Source organism: Colius striatus, chromosome 4 (assembly GCF_028858725.1).
Source record: "Colius striatus isolate bColStr4 chromosome 4, bColStr4.1.hap1, whole genome shotgun sequence".
In the NCBI taxonomy this organism is placed as follows: Eukaryota; Metazoa; Chordata; class Aves; order Coliiformes; family Coliidae; genus Colius; species Colius striatus.
The window spans coordinates 29,398,290-29,415,339 of NC_084762.1; the positions used below are offsets into that span (position 1 = coordinate 29,398,290).

Below are 17,050 nucleotides of genomic sequence, written 5' to 3' on the forward strand. Positions count from 1 at the left end.
CGTACCGTACCGTACCGTACCGTACCGTACCGTACCGTACCGTACCGTACCGTACCGTACCGTACCGCCTGCAGGATGTAGCGTGTGGCTGCAGGCATAGTGCTGCGCCTACACCACCTTCTCCAAACTGCTGCCCCCTTATAAAAAAACAGCTTTTCAGTTACAGCGATATTGACATCCCACCTTATTTTTTCGCATTAAAAAACCCCTGCAGTTGTAGAGCCTTCCCCGTAGGACCATCTGATACCATGAAAGCAGGTGCAACAAAAGCTTCTCGTATTTGTTTTATTTATTTTTTAAGAACATTTCATTTTTCACACAGAAGTCACTGAGGCCCCAACATATCCTTGGGCTTCACCCACTGATCGAACTGGTCCGATGTGAGGAATCCCAGCTTTATTGCAGCTTCCTTCAGCGTTGTCCCCTCTTTGTGTGCTGTTTTGGCTATCTTGGCTGCTTTATCGTAACCTGTAACAGAACAAAATGAACAATTCAGCCATTTGTATAGTTTCAGAAGATTTGTTAAAAGTGAGGACAAAAAAGCAGGACACTTTGCCTTTGGAGAATTAATTAACTAGATACCAGCATTCCTACTTAACTCAATCGGCAGTAAGTATGCACCAAGTGTCTATACCAACTCCTTACTTAAAATGAAGGTAAATTTTATTGCTGTGATCTTAATCCATTTAGATCAAAGTTTTATGTGACTTTCTCCTTTTAAAAACAATGTCTCATATTGTAATCTTTCACTTCTCATTATTATTAGCGGTGAGATCAGGATGACAGCTACACAAATTCCCATAATCTTTTTTTTTAAATCAGAATTATTTTTATGATGCACTGGTATGGCCACTGCAAGGAGGTCTTTTTCAACAGTAATAGCAGCTGGTGATGTTAAAGCAAATTAACTTTTGGCCTGAGCCATGACTCAGTCTCCTCAGCATCATAAGAGCACAGATAATGTGTGCAAAGGAAAAACGCAAAATATTCCAATAACTGTTTTGGTAAGTTTCTCAGCCTTAAACCTACCTATATGTGGGTTAAGTGCTGTTACCAACATCAGGGATTCACTCATTAGTTTGTTAATCCTGTCTGTATTGGCTTGGATCCCAACTACACAGTTATCCGTGAAAGAAACACAAACATCTCCAAGAAGTCTTGCAGAGTTTAAAACATTTTTAATCTAAAAAAAAAAAAAAAAAAGAGAGAGAGAAAGAAATACCAACTATTATATTCAGACATTACACAGTTGCACAGCCTGGAACACTTGCTCATAACCAGTGTCGCCTGTCCTAACAACTGTTTAATAGACTATTTGAAGAAAGGACAGTAAACAGTACACCCTCCCCCTTGAACAGGGTAAGCTCAGCCACTCCTGTCTAAAGGAATTTGTGAGAAACATTCAATAGCAGAAGAACTTTTATATGAAGGTGACCACAGTAAGTATAACCATTTGGTTATAGCAAAGTAAGCAAGTAAAAATACAAGTAACCAAGTAAAAATACATGAAGACATTTGATTTGTTGTCATTTTCCCCCCTCAATCACGAGAAGATATCTGACAATATAAAGTAAAATAATGCCTGGCATTTGTTGTCTACTTTGACAATTCCTAACATGACACGTTTTTTGAGAAAGGTGTCTCTTTTTGTCAAAGTCTATCTTCTGCTAGGTACCTCTCTTGGCTGTTCAATATGGGGTCTTTCTCCTCTCTTTAAAACTAGCTGCTATATGCTTAGAAGAAAGACATTCAGATCAGTGGAAAAAACACAAACTCTAAGCAGACACAGAAAGGAAGTGACAAATACTGATTTCATTTTAAAATAAGCAATTTTCTTTCAATGATTTTTAACTAGCATAATAAAAAAGTAGCATCGGTCAATGTAAGCCACGCAGAAAAATAACCCATGACATGCTGCTTCCTTTGTGCCTCTTACTTCTAAAGACAAAAACTCCAGAATTTCCTTTTCTTTCTTTTTAGTTTTAGGAACTTTTCTGCAAGACACTTTAATTCTTTTTAAACTATTAACCCTACCCTAAGCTCTATGCTATTCCTTCCACATCTTTTTACACACAGTTCTCCACAGTCTTCTGGTTTGATGCTTCTGTTCTTTTCCTCAATGTTTCCTTCTTCTTTTTAAGAAAAAAAAGAGAGTAGATAGCTCAAATTAAAAAAAAACCTAATTATGACTTGGTGTCAAAATATCCAAATTTCAGTACAGGGTGATTTGTAACAATCAACCTGACTTTTTTTAATTAAATATACAAAAGCAGTAGTATGTATCTTGGTGTATCCTGCTCAAACTGTGTAAGGCAGACATTATTTCTTAGACTGAAGTTTAAGACTAATCATTTGCAATTTTACATGACTCACTTGCCAAAAGCATGTAATTCTTTGGATTTGGCAGTTACAGAAGTTAGCAACAGAGTTGCTAAATAAAAGAAAAAAAACCACAAAACCTCTTCTTTAGCTAAAATACCAAATTGTCTTTGGCTTTGGACAAAATTTTGTCTCAGCTTCTGTTCCTCTCTCGCCATTTCCTTACCAATGTATGCTTATCATTCGTATAATACAAAAGCTGATGTGCATAAGACAGATTCACATAAAAAAGACTGTCAGTTCCCAGTCAAAATAACAGGTACTTACAAAACAAAAGAATAAAATTTGTTCTAACAATTACTTAGCTTTTCTGGTGCTTGTATTAATCAAATATTCACTGAGCTTTTTTCCCTACAAGTTATCTGACTGTACAAGCTATGATTTAAAAAGACCTTAGATACTTAAAACTTCATGAACTTACCATCATGGGCTTAAAAACATTCAGTTCAAAGTGTCCATTGCTACCTCCTACAGTAACAGCAACATGGTTTCCCATAACTTGGGCTGCCACCATGGTTACAGCTTCACACTGAGTAGGGTTCACTTTTCCTGATTATGGAGAGAAAAAGGTTACCAATGAAGAAGGGGTAAGGAAAAAAATCCCAAAACCCAGCCAACCCAACAAACAAAAAACAATAGAATTTTTATAGCTGGAAAAGACCTTTAAGATCATCAAGTCCAATCACTAACCTCACACTGCCAAGCCCATCACTGAACTAAACCATATGCCTCAGCACCTCATCTATGAGTCTTCTGAATATCTCTATGGATGGTGACTCCACTACCTCCCTGGGCAGCCCCCTCCAATGCTTAATAACCCTCTCAGTGAAAAAGTTCTTCCTGAACAGACTGTTTTGTAGGAGGAAACGTCTTGTGCCTCAGAAAATAAATAATTTTCATAAACAATATTGACTGTACTATTCCAGTAATTCATCTAGGATTTTAAAAACAGCTATGCCTGCTTTAGCGACCTACCAAGACTGAGAGCTGGAGAGATAAGCAGCTTATCATGTGCATGAGATAAGCAGCTACTAATTACCACCATTTTTAATGGTCACGAGATTATGCAGTCTTTACTCATGCGAGTAGGCAGTTACGGTAAACCACCACCAAATCTCAGTCAATTTAAGAAAAGTATTACTAATCTGTTAGAATTACTTTGTAATAAAATTAGTATACTATGTTTACTTTGTCGGGAAAAGAAGAACAAACCAAAACCAAAAACCAAACCACAAATTAGAGTGGCTACCTAACAAGGAAGTTTTACTTCAGTTCTAGAAATAATCCTAATAACATTCATTATCTGCTTTTTTTAAAGCCAGCTAAGATCACAACCTGTTTCTTTTTTAATTTATCGTAGAGGAAGAACATCCTTAGAATAGTTTTGGATGTACTATACTTTCTTAGGAGAGTGGCAAGGAATGATTACCAATATTATTCTTTCCTTTCTTACCTTCCCATACAATGGGATTATTGCAGAAAGGGAAATGTGAATAGGTATCACTAATCATGCTAGGAAGTAAAGGCACAAGTCAATTCACACGGCGCTGTTGCTGCAACTCACAGATTAGATAATTTATAGCTTGTTTCATAAAAGCATTTACGTAAAAATGGTAGAGATCTTGCAATTCTAAAAGAACATTTTAAGGAGTATGCTTGTCTTAATGAAGTCACATGTTTACAGATGCTGCTCTCCCTCACGTATTGGCTAACACACAGCTCTGCAAGCAAGTATTTTTATGAACACAAGTTTTGGTAAAACATGACAGAAGATAAAAACTGATAAAAGCGTTGAATCATTTGTGGTGGCGGTTGGTAAATACTTGTTAAGAGTCAGCGGTTCAAACAGAAAGAAACAGGCAATTTTTCTCTGAATATTTTCTCCGTACCTGGCATGATGCTGCTTCCTGGTTCATTTTCAGGCAGGATGAGTTCTCCCAGGCCAGAGCGTGGTCCAGAACCCAGGAAACGAATATCATTAGCTATTTTCATCAGACTACATGCCACCGTGTTCATAGCTCCACTGAGCTCAACTAGAGCATCATGAGCCGCAAGAGCTTCAAACTTATTTGGAGCAGTGACAAAAGGCAAACCTACAGGGAGGTGGGAGAGGGATTAAATCAGTGAGGCATTTCTTTGCAGACATAAACTAGATGATCAAACACATAATTAGCTTTATAAAAAAATATCAGTAATACTGTAAGGTCATCTCTCCTCTCTCCATCTTTCCTCGCAAACGTATTTCTTAATCAGATTAAATTCAATAGAAAAGATACAATAAAAGTCACCAAAATACAGAGGAGCATGAAATACCCACAACAAGGGTTCAAATTTCAAGCTTTCATACCATGTTGCACACTGATCATTGCTTTTGCACTGCAATATTTTGCATTTGTCAATAACCTCTCACAAGTTATCTCATACTTCTGTATTTCTTCCATTAAATCCAGTTAGATTCTTTAAAATGTCAATTGCCATGATGCTTTCAGTTGTTAAAACAGAGGGTTTTGTAGCACAGTGCAGACATTAGGATTAAAAAAGAGATAATCACAACGGAATTAGCTACTTAAAGAAAAAAAGATGCATCCAAGTATCAGCACTGGAAGGGAACAAGCAGACAAGACACACGAAAGCCAATTCAGACTTAGGATGCCTGAAACTGCTGCCAACAGCAAGAGCACAGCAGCAATGGAAACACCCGCTCTGTTTATGTTCATTAAATGCCTGAGATATAAGGTAGGTTCCATAATGAAAAACATTTCTTCAGGAAGAAAAGTCTCAGCAGAATGCTATTAGTGGTAACAGACATCCGTTAAGGACTTACTGCAGGCTGGACTTCTCCATCACAAAACTAATGGTCTGAGCTTACCTTACCAGTTTAAACAAGAGTAGCAAAACACCAGTTTTGCTAGAGAAACAGCACAATTTCTACTAGGTTTTGCAATTCCTGCCAAACACAAATCCTGCCCAATTTGCACAGGCTTCTGAATCTCATAGCTGCTTTCTCAGTTGCAGAGATCATTCCAAACTCTTCATTTTGCCCTCGCCAGTGAAACCTGCCCTGTAAGAACACATGGAACTTCAGGAGCCTGCCCTACTTTTTAAACTCATGCAACATGCCCACTGGGCACATCTAACAAGCATTAAAAAGGAAAAGCTTCTTAACATCACCAATGACTTCTTCAAGTACCAAAACAAGCCTTGTATTGCTTCTGAGCAGCTGCTGCTTAGGACACATTCCTTCTTCCCTGTCAAGGTAGAAGAAAATACTGACCCTCTATGACACAGTGAATAATTGATCCGTTAAAACAAAAGTACTCCCGATAAGCAGTTTCAGGTTTTACAGCAAATTTAAGTCAAAGCCATATGCATTCATTTTGGGGGGCATTTTTAAAAATGATATTGTGACACAGAAGAACTGAGTTACAGATCAAAAAACTCAGTGGCTCTGTAAATTAAGCTGCAAGACCTATAAACATAGCATTGAAAATCAGACAGCTAACTTTTACTTTCACATGAAAAAATATGTAGTGGCTTTGGGAGGTTTGGGCTTTTGTGCCAAGTCACTGTAGATTAACCGAGTCAGAGGAGCAGAGGTGAAGACAGAGGCTGAATTAATAACAGAAGCTTTAAAATGTGTCCATCTCCAATAAGCCTTGCCAAGAAAAACATGGTAATTTAGGTCACTTTCAATGCATCACGTATAATCACAACAATCCATTCCAGTAAAAACTGTAAGTATAAAGCATACAAAATACAGCACTAACAGAAAGTTTCATGTTAAAATATAAAGACAATTTGAGAAACTTATAAGAAGTATGGAAACAGAAAGATTTCGTTTCTATTTGACCGTATGTTGTATCTATTGCTTTACTGAAAACTTATTCGTCACCTGTCAGTTCAGCCACTTTAGCAGCAACTTTCTCAGCAAAGCCAATTCTTGTGTTTAGTCCTGTCCCAACTGCAGTACCACCAGCTGCCAGCTGATACACTCTTGGCATGGTTGACTCAATCCTGGCTACACCGTATTTAATTTGTTGCACATAACCACTAAATTCCTTTGAAAGAAAGGAGGAAAAAATAAAGGAACAAAGACAGCCACCAAGAATAAGTATGTAGAAATATTTAGATTTTTAACATGACTGCACTAGTTTCTATAAAAACCTGAAGGTGCAGAGCTTCACACAGATGCTAAATCTTAGCATGTTTTCATGAAGAAAGTTTACATAGGTTAGAAGACTGCTCTCACAGTATGAACAATTACAGAGAAAAACAACCTATGTATAAAAAATGTATTTACAACAAATCTTTCTCTTGCCTTTTATCTTAGTGTGTATTTGGCAAGATCTGAATCCAAGGTAAATCAGCTCTGATTAAATTAATGTTCTCAAGGTACAATTAGAAAAACAGATCCTGGGCTTTTTTCACTTATTTTTAGTTAGTTAAGAAAATCACCTCTGCATTCTTGAAAATAACACACATTTTTTACACAGATTTTTATCAGTTCAGTTTAAGTTAATTCATCACTAGATTAATGTAATAGAAGACATTCTTGACAATATGACAACAAACACTTGCTATCTCATATCTATATATATATATACACAAACACATATATATATACACACACACGATTATATATCAAAGATTTTTGTCCAAAATACTTAATAGTGGTCTGTGTTGGCAAAACCTCCTTTATGTAAACTTACAGACTAAATATCTTCTTCCTTCTAATATTGGTGTAATAAAAGTATTATGTTGTGTTTCTTGGTAATGGAAAATGATTTAAAAATCATTTACATCTACACATGGAAAAAATTAAGAAAACTTACAATGCTGTAATTAGAGTGCAGCATCCAGTAAGCTCCAAAAAAATTACAACACTCTTGAGATTCAGCCAGCTTCTATTCTCTTGAATCATCAACTTAATTTAGGTCTCCTCAAGTCTGCCTCAGTTTCCTCTAACATATTTACAAGAATTTAAAAAAAGAAAAGCATCATCTATGTTTTTACCTGTCCCAGAGTAAGTGGAACCGCATCTTGTGTATGAGTGCGCCCTATTTTAATGATGTCAGAAAACTCTCTGGATTTCCCTTCAAGGGCGCTTTGTAGTTTCTTTAGTCCAGGTAACAACACCTCATTAACCTCCTGGGCAGCAGCAATATGCATTGCCGTTGGGAAAGTGTCATTTGAACTCTGTGAAGGAAGTTCAATACATTTATTTACAAGCTATTCCGACTGTCCTTGATGTAAGATGTACATGTATGGCTTTATTCTGTAAACAAGAAGAAACTAAACTAAGAGTAAGTAACTTAGCAGTGTCCCACAAGTCAATCTGCAGCAATAGTCAAATCTTCTCAAATCCAGTCCAGCATCTTATTGTCAACTTTTTATAACTATATCCACAGAAAGTTAACAACACATGAGCACACTGTTAACAGTAACATTGGGGCCAAAAAAAGGGAAAAGGACTCATTAAAGTAGTTATTACAGATGGGGGTGGGGATGGGTAACAAATGATTGTCGATTGGACAGCTGATTTTAAAACAATTGTAGGAGGCTTTAAAACACCTGTGTGTTGTTTTGGTCATGTTAAATCCATTCCAGGATATTGAGTAAGCACAAAGTATGAAGAAGTGACACAACCAAGTTAATGGCTTAAACTTCAACTAATCTGAAGAAAACATTAACAGTGAAGTATAATAGAAATGTGTACTACGATCCTTGGGGGGAAAAAAAAGAGAGAAATGGACTTTTCATTTACCCATTACAGGACTCGAGCCATTTCCCTATTCTTTTTATATGCTTTATGTAATGCATTATGCAGATAACAGGTTGAATTTTAGAAACTGAATCTCTACTTAAACTCTTTAAGCCTGTCAGCAGTAGCAGTGTTTGTCACCAGGCCACCTCTGCCCACAGTATCATGTATGAATTAATCTACTGTGAAAAAATTCAAAAATTTTAATCAAAAAAGCTCATACTGTCACTGACCAACATTTTAAAGTTAATTTAAACCAAAAATAAATGAAAAATTGTTGTCAAAGCTGTACCTATTTTTTTTTTTTTAATCTAAACTGTTGCTAGAAGACAATTCAAAATTTACAATTAAAAAAAAAAAAAACAACCAACCAAATAATTTCTGACACAAAAGAAGTGCAAAGTGAGTATAATGACCTGGCTTTTGTTAACATGATCATTCGGATGTACTGGGTTTTTGCTCCCCAGTTTGCCTCCCATTATCTCAATGGCTCTGTTGCTGATGACTTCATTGACATTCATATTGGTTTGAGTTCCAGACCCAGTCTGCCACACCACCAATGGAAAATGATCATTTAATTTTCCTTCAGCTACCTATAATGGAAAAAGAGAGAAAAAAGTTGTTCTACTGAAATTTAAGAAATGAAATGTATAAACTTAAGAATGTTACAGCTATAATTCAAAGGATGTTCTCCATTATATTTGTACATATGCATAGAACAATTGAGAATCTATACCAGAATAACCGAGAATTTGATGTAATACTAGATATTAAAAGGGAAGAAAACTTTTGCTATGATTTTTGGTAATGCTGAATTCTGAGATGCACAGAATATGTAATTTGATTTCGCACTCTACATTTATGGAAAGAAAATATTTTTAAGAGGTCTTTTAGATGACACCTTCTGTTTCCCAAACAATGCAGATGGTTTTATAAGTGAAAACACTTCCCTTTCCTTCCAAAATTTTAAAGCAATTTGGATTCAAATCCTCTTGGGTAGGACTAAAAGTAGTACATGCTGTTTCTCCCTTCCACAATTATTTGTTCAGATTAGTAAGATCTCTTAAGTAGTTTCTCTATCAAGATCACATAAGTTGCTTCAGGATATGGATTCAATGTTGTGGGTCTCTTTGGGTCATGATAATCCTTTGGGTGTCAGAAACATCAGATTTCAGATAGTGCTTATCTGTTTACAAACTCCTCACCAGCTTTCTCCTAGGCAATTACGGTCCAACAGCTGCACAGTTTCATTCACAAACACTGATCACAACTATATAACAATTTGAATTACAGGCCTTCACAAGTCCACTCCTTATGGGAAACACCACCTCCTCCCAGAGGATGTGCCAAAGGCCATCTGTCATACACATGCTGTACATGATAACTGTATAATTGGACTCTGAAATTTCTCAAGAAAGAAATTTCACACATGGAAATTCCAGACCTCTTACACTTGTAAACATTAGATTTTACATCAACAAAATAAGTGGGCAAATGGTTGCTGTTACCAAACCCCTTCCTATTAAGGCCTGCTTTCACTGGACCTACATGGCTTTAAACTGAGAAGTGCCTAAAAAGGACCTGTGACTTTCTTTAATGTACCTCAACTGTAACTGAGTACATTACACATACAAGCAAGTATGGGAATCACATGGACTTAGAAAGATTCATATTTACTTGCTGATTACCCACATGAACAAGGTCCTGATGAGCCAAAGACGGCTATGCCAACTGACATCTTCTGGTAGTCAATCTATGACAACTATCATCTCAAATCAAAACAGGACAATTGGTACAAACTACTCCCCTGTTTGATCTACAGCTTTTGGAGCCTGATGAACCTTACATGCATTTCGAGATTTTCCTAAATGTGTGTTTGTGATAGCATCAAGATCTGTGCTCAGAAGTATCACCTCCATACATATTAATGTCAGAAAAGTCGAGAATGCAAAGCCAAGGATCTGTTGTCAGAACTCTGAGGCTATACAACTATCCCCAGAATATCAGGGCACATCACACCTCCTGGAATCATGCTTTTTAGGATAGGATCTTTTGTATTTCCCACCTTATATGGGGACAAAGTTTACAGCTCTGAGAATAACTGGATTTTTTGCTGTATTTTTCTTTTTCAATTATATTTGAAAATTATTTTGGAGGTGAGAGAAATGATAGCACTGCAGGAGTGTTTTTAAAATACAACAAAAAAAAAGTCCCAGACATTTTTCAGAACACATGAATCTAAACTAAGTAGCATTTAGCCACCAACGTTTTGGATCCACCTTTAACAAGGAAACTACAGAAACCATAAGAAAAGACTGGAGATATTCTGGAGTTCTCCAGAGGTCTTGAGTCTTGGGACTGATGATGCTACAGCTGGTCAAAAAAGGATAAGGCCTTTTGCAAATAGTAAAATATTTTTAAGCTACTCAGAACAAAAAAACTCTGTAAAAGAACGCTTCTAGATAAATATATCTGTCAATTTACACAAAGCAACACACCTGGTATTACCATACCTCAAAAAACGATCATTCACAACTCTGTGCTTTTGGGTGGCATTCATCCTGAGAAAGAGGAGATGCCTCTGTGTCACATCATGCCCTCTTTAGCTATAAAAGCGATACTTAAAAGCACAGATTTACTACTAAGCTTAAGTCTGAAAAAGAGATATAGTAGTAACAAAGAAGCTTTTGAGATTGCAGATAGTCTTCACATTACCAACATACAAATGCTTAAAGAGATTGGACACTTCCAAAATGATAAAGTTGTGCTTGTTCATGTCAGACTTCACCTTGGCTGAAGAAATCCAGATTCCATTTCCCTCCAAGGTTTTTTTATATCATTCATCTGGCAAGAGTCAACACTATGCAAGTAATAATAGCCAGGGAAAATTATACTAAGTATCAAAATGTATTTCAACATCATATCATTCCTATAAACGTAGTAAGTAAAATCGTAAAACATTATATTAAGAAAATTATTTTTCAACCTGAAAAATAAGTTTTACTAACAATAAAGGTCTTCCTCTAACAGTGTGAGAAATGCAAGAGGTCTTCCTCTCAGCCTAGAAATGTCCTGTGAAAAGCTTAACAAAAAGACAATGACAATTCTAGTATTTTGAACAGTTTGTTCCTACCTCATTTGCTGCCTTTACGATAGCATCAGCAATCTTTGGGTCGAGACCATAATTTTGATTCACTTCAGCAGCTGCTCTCTTCAAGATGCCAAAAGCCCTTATAACTTGAAACTGAGATACAAGAATAAGCTTAAATATGGGGGATTTTCCCCTAAAGGACACAATAAGAATCCATACCACAGGTCTAGTTCTAAATCATATTCCTTCTGAACTTAAATCCCTCAGTCGTCCATCAACCAAAGCAAAGAACCATCAGGTCACAGGACCTATGCTCCCATTAACAGTAACATTTGTGCAAGCAGTATAGAAATCAGTACACAGTTCATCCTTTCTTTGAAAGTCCTTGTGTGTTTTGTCTATCAAAAGAGATTACATGCATTGAAGTGAACAGAAAAGAGGAACTGGTTCTATTTCTAAAACAGCCTTTCTCAGGGCAAATAGATACACACACTTCAGTATGTGGAAAGCCAGCACATGACAAAGCATGTGCATGCACTAATGCTCTACTTGCAGCTACACGTAGAAAAGTAACTTCATACATCACTAAACACTTCCAATAATGCTATAGCAAACAAATTACTTCCGTCTTTTGTCTTTAGGAAAATGAAAGACAAATTTCTGTTCATCCTGGTTATGACACAAATTAAGCAACCCAGTAAAACAATTATTCAAAAGTAACATTCAATGTATTTAAATGAAAAAAAAAATCTAACACAGAACAATCTCGTCACGGAATTTTGAACTTTAATTAAAATTCAAAGTTGCTTATATACCCATCAAAAGTCTAGGTCTCACATCCAAGACATGCTTAAAGAAATGAACACAGCTTTAAATTACTTACTGGCATTCTTTCTGAAACACCTCCAATCTTGAAGTTCATCGTAGATCTTACAGTCTGGGCACCATAGTATTTGTCACTTGGCACCTTCAGTTCACCAAAGGTATCATATTCTATCCTAAAAGCCTCTTGAGAGGACTGTGGAAAAGGAAAAAAAAATATTTCAAACATTGGTAAATAACAAATCTTTTCTGAAAGCCGTTATAGTTAAGAGAAAATGTTCAAGAAGGTGAAACCCCAAAACACAGACATATCACTAATCACGGGTATTTTTCTAATTATATCTTCAAAGTTAAGGCATTTTTCTAGTATGAGCACCTGTTTCACTTGAAGTCACAACTACTAACATTGTGTGGCCTAGCAGCTCCATAGCTGCCCAGGACTGCAAGACTTAAGACCTCAGCTGTCCACTGTATGAAACATGTAATCCTGACAAAAGACTCAGCTTCTTCTTTTGAAGAATTAGTAATTTATCTTACAATTTACAGAACTGGTGTTTTGTTAAAACCAAAATGAAGAACTAGCACATGGAATAGAAGAAAAATACTGGAAGGGAGCAATTGACTAATCCAGTACCAAGTTACTGACAATTTTTCTTTTTAAGCCTGAAAAACCAGCAACACAGTTGTCCCAGCAACGCAACATGAAGCAACCGCATCCAGGTACATTTTGTGCAATACTTATGTAAGGCATATCACATACACACCTAATACACATTATTATCTAACAGAGACAGAAGCAAATTAATTTGAACTGACATACACCAACTAAAAAGTAATTTTTTACTTCTTGTGAAACAGCCCACTTGCAGAATCACAAAATCTTCAGGGTTGGAAGGGACCTCGAAAGATCATCTAGTCCAACCCACCTGCCAGAGCAGGACCACCTAGAGTAGGTCACACAGGAACTCGTCCAGGTGGGTTTTGAACGTCTCCAGAGAAGGAGGCTCCACAACCTACCTGGGCAGCTGATGCTGTGGACACAAGAAGTGTGCACGAGCTCAGGGAAGACCCAGAAGAAAAATCTAAACTGAGTTATTACACAGATAAACTACAGACTCAGGAAATACTCTGCTGTGAAAAGGATGACTCTGGGTTAGACTACTAGGAAAGCACCATGTGCTTTTTGCACATTTTTTACTCTTCCCTCAGTGTCCACTTCTGACTGATCCTCTCTTTTCTTGATCCATTTTACTTGTTCCTTGCCTGGTGGGTCTGTCTTTTTGGACAGGAACGCAGCTGTGTATTGGGCAGAACCTCCTCTCTACCAGCGCTGGCTTTCTGCAGCAGCCTACCCAGGCCTGCATCACCACAGATGGCAAGCTGCAGGTGGCAGTGGGGGGAGGGAGGGGTGTTACAGCCTTTTTATTGTCCCAAGCAGCATTGCCAGTCCCTGTGCTTGGCCATCATGTACTCTGGCACCAAAGATATCAGCCCCACTTGTTTGGACTGCTCTTGCAGAGTAGGTGGTGCATGGAGCCCAAAAGAAACTGCAGCCCAGCCCATCAACAGCAAGAATTAGCTCTCGCATCACTGTCCCGCTCTCCAAGCTCGTGTTTTGGCTGATGCTCTCCCAGACACTGACCCTACAAAAGTACAAAACTTAGTATGGACCAACGTGCCCTTCCTATGTTCTTTAATCCTCTTTATCCTACTTTAGTCACTAAGCATTCATTTACATGCTAACAAGAAAAAGAATATAGTCAATGCTTCTTTAGTATCTTCCTACCAAAAACGTTCAATAGGGATGCTTGTAGGTCTTGCTGTACCCATGCACATATTAATATTCCAACAGTAGGGATCGTTGATGCACAGTGTCTGAAATCCCTGCTTTTGATATTTGGATGCCGTATGTAAGCAGACAGTGTCAAGCTTTCCCTAGAGCTGAACAAGCAGAACTAATTCAGTTCCAAGTCCAGCGCTTGATATCATCAGTGGTTCAATCACCAGAAGTATTCACACTCAAACAATATAAAAAAGTTAAACTACCTGTAACCTTTTAAACAAAAAACAGCTAGCACTTGCACAATTGATTCCTCAAACTTACATAATTCCAACGTCAACAATCATGAAACAAAGATAAACAGAATCAATACCTCCTTGTACAAATACCTTTTAGCAATAAAATCTAGTTTTTAAAATAAAATTACTTCCTCAGCCAATTCCACATTCACAAACTCCAGTGAAGTTAACAGGGTATGGTGATTTAAGTTGAATGTAATTTGCTGATTAATAGAGTAACAAATAACATGAAGCAAAAAAGCAATGCGGTATTTTTCACATATGCTGAAGTAACTAAACATCAGCATTACCTTCAGACCAATGTAGCAGCTTGCAGAAGTCACTGCCTGGATTTTTGTGTGAGAAACCGTGCTTCCCTCACTTCTTGGACGGAATTCGCCCTCGAGTGGCTTTATAAGCTAAAGATCCCATTTCCCATGTGAAAAGCCATTTCAGCAGTCAGTACCTGCCCTAGGGAAACTGCTGCGAAATGGTACAACAGTAGCACACTTGTGTCAACCCTCTACTCCTGCACAAGTGGGCCACAGGAGAAGCCAAAAGGAGACCCAACAACTCTGCCACATGCCCAGGCAAACTCCCACACTCACTTCGTTTCACAGCTACTAGTAAGTCTCAGCTCTGAACTACTATTCCTCACTGTTACAAAACAAGTATCTTTTTCAAGAGGACTAAAAAGCTGTGCTCTGCTCTCCAAGATCCCCAGAACCCATAGCCCAAAGCCTACATAGTTAGGCAAAACATAACTGTACCTTTGCCTCACTGCAGAGAACGGATGAACTAGAACTGATTGGACCATCATGTACTGGAGATACTCAGCACAACTCTGCAATAACGTTTCCCGTGGAAAATTACATTCTGATTTAAGGATGCAGCAACTTTCAGATTTAAGTATTCCAATTCAAAGAATCATAATTTTTAGCCTGTCCAAACTAACCATTCAAGGCCAGCAGAAAACAGAATTTGTGCTTAACTGCTCTCCTTTGGGAGACGGAGAAAGTTTCCACTTTTAAGCTCATTTCTCCTTTATAATATCAATTCAGTTACAAATGCTGAAATTTACTCTTTAGAAACCAAATTCAAATATTTGGAAACATTCAGCTCAAGAAAAACCATTATGATCGCAATTCCATTTAAAACATCTTGTGCAATGTAGTCTCCAGCTGAGGCAACACAGTGGTCATAGGGTAGGTCTCATCGTGTCTACACGAGGTGTTCCGAAACAACTCTTGTTGCTGAAAATCTCTACAAACACCAAAAAGTGAAGAGTTTTTTAAAAGATTAAATTATACACTTGCTGGTACTTTTTTTGGTAGCCCTCTTGGATATAGAAACATATAATATTCTCCTGTAAGAATTCAAGGGCTGCTTGAGATCCAAATTCATGGAGGGACATTTTGCTCTAACTACTGCTGTTATTTAAACCCAGATAATTAATAATGCCCGTTTACAAGACAGGACATTTTTCTGACCAGCAAAGATCAAAACATCTATGTTGCTAGTAAAACTGCAGCCCTTCATAAATACAGGGTGTACAGCAAATGAAAGCTGTGATCTATATTTTCTTCATGCATGTTACCAAAGAAAAACAATAGAAAAAGGAACCATGTGACAGGCCAGTGGTTTGAGTTACACGGTTAACTCTGACACCAGTTTTCTTACAGAGGTATGCTTTATTTGCTATGCAGTTTTTTCCCTTTTGGGAAGCTTATTCTTTTAAATGGTAATGTTTTACACCTTAATCAATATCACAGATCAGAAACTAGTGTTCTAGTTAAACTTAGTAGCTAATTTAGTAAACTAATGAATTTAATAAAATTCTAAACACCTTACTTGTGAAAATTCTTGTGACAGTCTAAATTATGTCCTTGTTACAGAGATGCATCTGAGACTAAGGCTTTCATGCAACATCCTAGTTGTTAGTGCTGAGATTCAGAGTTCCTTATCAGAACAGCATTTTTATTTCTATATTGAAACACGTGCAATAAACAAGTCCCACTCATGTTTCAGCCTGACGGTCAACTGATTATGCTTCAACAATAAGTGAGGATGACTGCTAGAGCATCCTTACCAGTAGTTCTCAGCTGAAAGCTTCTCTAGTTTTCAAGTAGACCCCAAAATTTTCCAGATATCTTCACTTCTGTAAGGATATAGATTTTTCTTATCTGTACCTCAATAGCTCTAAGAAGGTCCTGAAATCTCTGTGGAAGCAGCAGCTGCATGCCACAGCTCAGTGACAGCAGGTCCTGCAGTAACACCTTTCCTGCCTACACGGTCAGTGCCACTCTCTCCCTCCCTGGCTGCGCTCGCCGCGTAAATCAGATCCGTCGGGCAGCGCACCAGGACAGCTGCGCGCTGCAGATACCAGCAGCCCGGCTCTGGGCGCAATCGCCCCCTCGGCGCTGCAAATCCGGGTGCGCCGGCGCTGCCGGGGAGGGCCGGGCCCCGGCCCTGCCTGCAGCTCTCCGCCGCAGGCCGGGAACAGGCCCCGCAGCCTCGCCGGCAAAAGATGGAAACGGTACCACCTCCCCGGGTGTGCGTACAGCGGGCCGAAGGCGCCGCACTTGCCGCAGTCCTGCCGGTGCCCGCCCCCCGTACCCGGCAGGCGAGGGGCCGCCGAGAGGTTAGGAGCGCCGGCGGGAGCAGGGGGCGGAGCCAGGGCCATAGCGGCTGGCGGTAGCACTTAGAGGTCACGGCTCCCCTCCTCCCCCCGCCTGGGTGCTCACCATGGCGGCGCGCGGCGGCGGGCCCCGGTAGGCGGCGGCGGCGGAGGCGGGAGGTGGCTGGCGCGAGAACAGGCCGGCGGAGCAGCCGAGGCGGCGGCAGGCGCGGAGTGAGCGGTGCATGGTGCCGGCGGCGGGGAGCACCGCCGGGGGCTGGCCGGGAGGAGGGCAGAGGGAGCGGGCCCGCCCCGGACGACC

The 17,050-nt window shown here is 38.8% G+C and overlaps 1 protein-coding gene across 3 annotated transcripts; it reads right to left on the reverse strand.

Annotated features, from left to right (window-relative positions):
- Window positions 1-271: 271 nt before the first annotated feature.
- Window positions 272-17,032, reverse strand: FH (fumarate hydratase). Of its 3 annotated transcripts, XM_061994934.1 has the most exons (11): window positions 16,856-16,928; window positions 16,201-16,269; window positions 12,115-12,249; window positions 11,274-11,384; window positions 8,557-8,733; window positions 7,393-7,575; window positions 6,272-6,437; window positions 4,269-4,472; window positions 2,801-2,928; window positions 1,030-1,183; window positions 272-468 (listed from the first exon to the last, which is right to left on the reverse strand). In XM_061994934.1, the coding sequence occupies exons 3-11, from the start codon at window positions 12,151-12,153 to the stop codon at window positions 326-328; spliced, it is 1,305 nt and encodes a 434-aa protein (XP_061850918.1). In that variant the 5' UTR covers window positions 12,154-12,249; window positions 16,201-16,269; window positions 16,856-16,928; the 3' UTR covers window positions 272-325. The 3 variants fall into 3 exon arrangements, with proteins under 3 accessions (XP_061850918.1, XP_061850917.1, XP_061850919.1); XM_061994933.1 differs by lacking the exon at window positions 16,201-16,269 and having other exon boundaries at window positions 16,856-17,032; XM_061994935.1 differs by lacking the exons at window positions 16,201-16,269; window positions 16,856-16,928 and adding an exon at window positions 14,423-14,441.
- Window positions 17,033-17,050: the final 18 nt, after the last annotated feature.

Coding starts and splice junctions, on each gene's coding strand:
- FH (XM_061994933.1), bottom strand. CDS start 16,975: ATGCACCGCTCACTCCGCGCCTGCCGCCGCCTCGGCTGCTCCGCCGGC. Junction 8,734..11,273: donor TCGTAAAGGCAGCAAATGAG/GTAGGAACAAAC, acceptor TTTCCATTATAG/GTAGCTGAAGGAAAATTAAA. Junction 2,929..4,268: donor AGGAAGCAGCATCATGCCAG/GTACGGAGAAAA, acceptor CTCCATAATCAG/GAAAAGTGAACCCTACTCAG.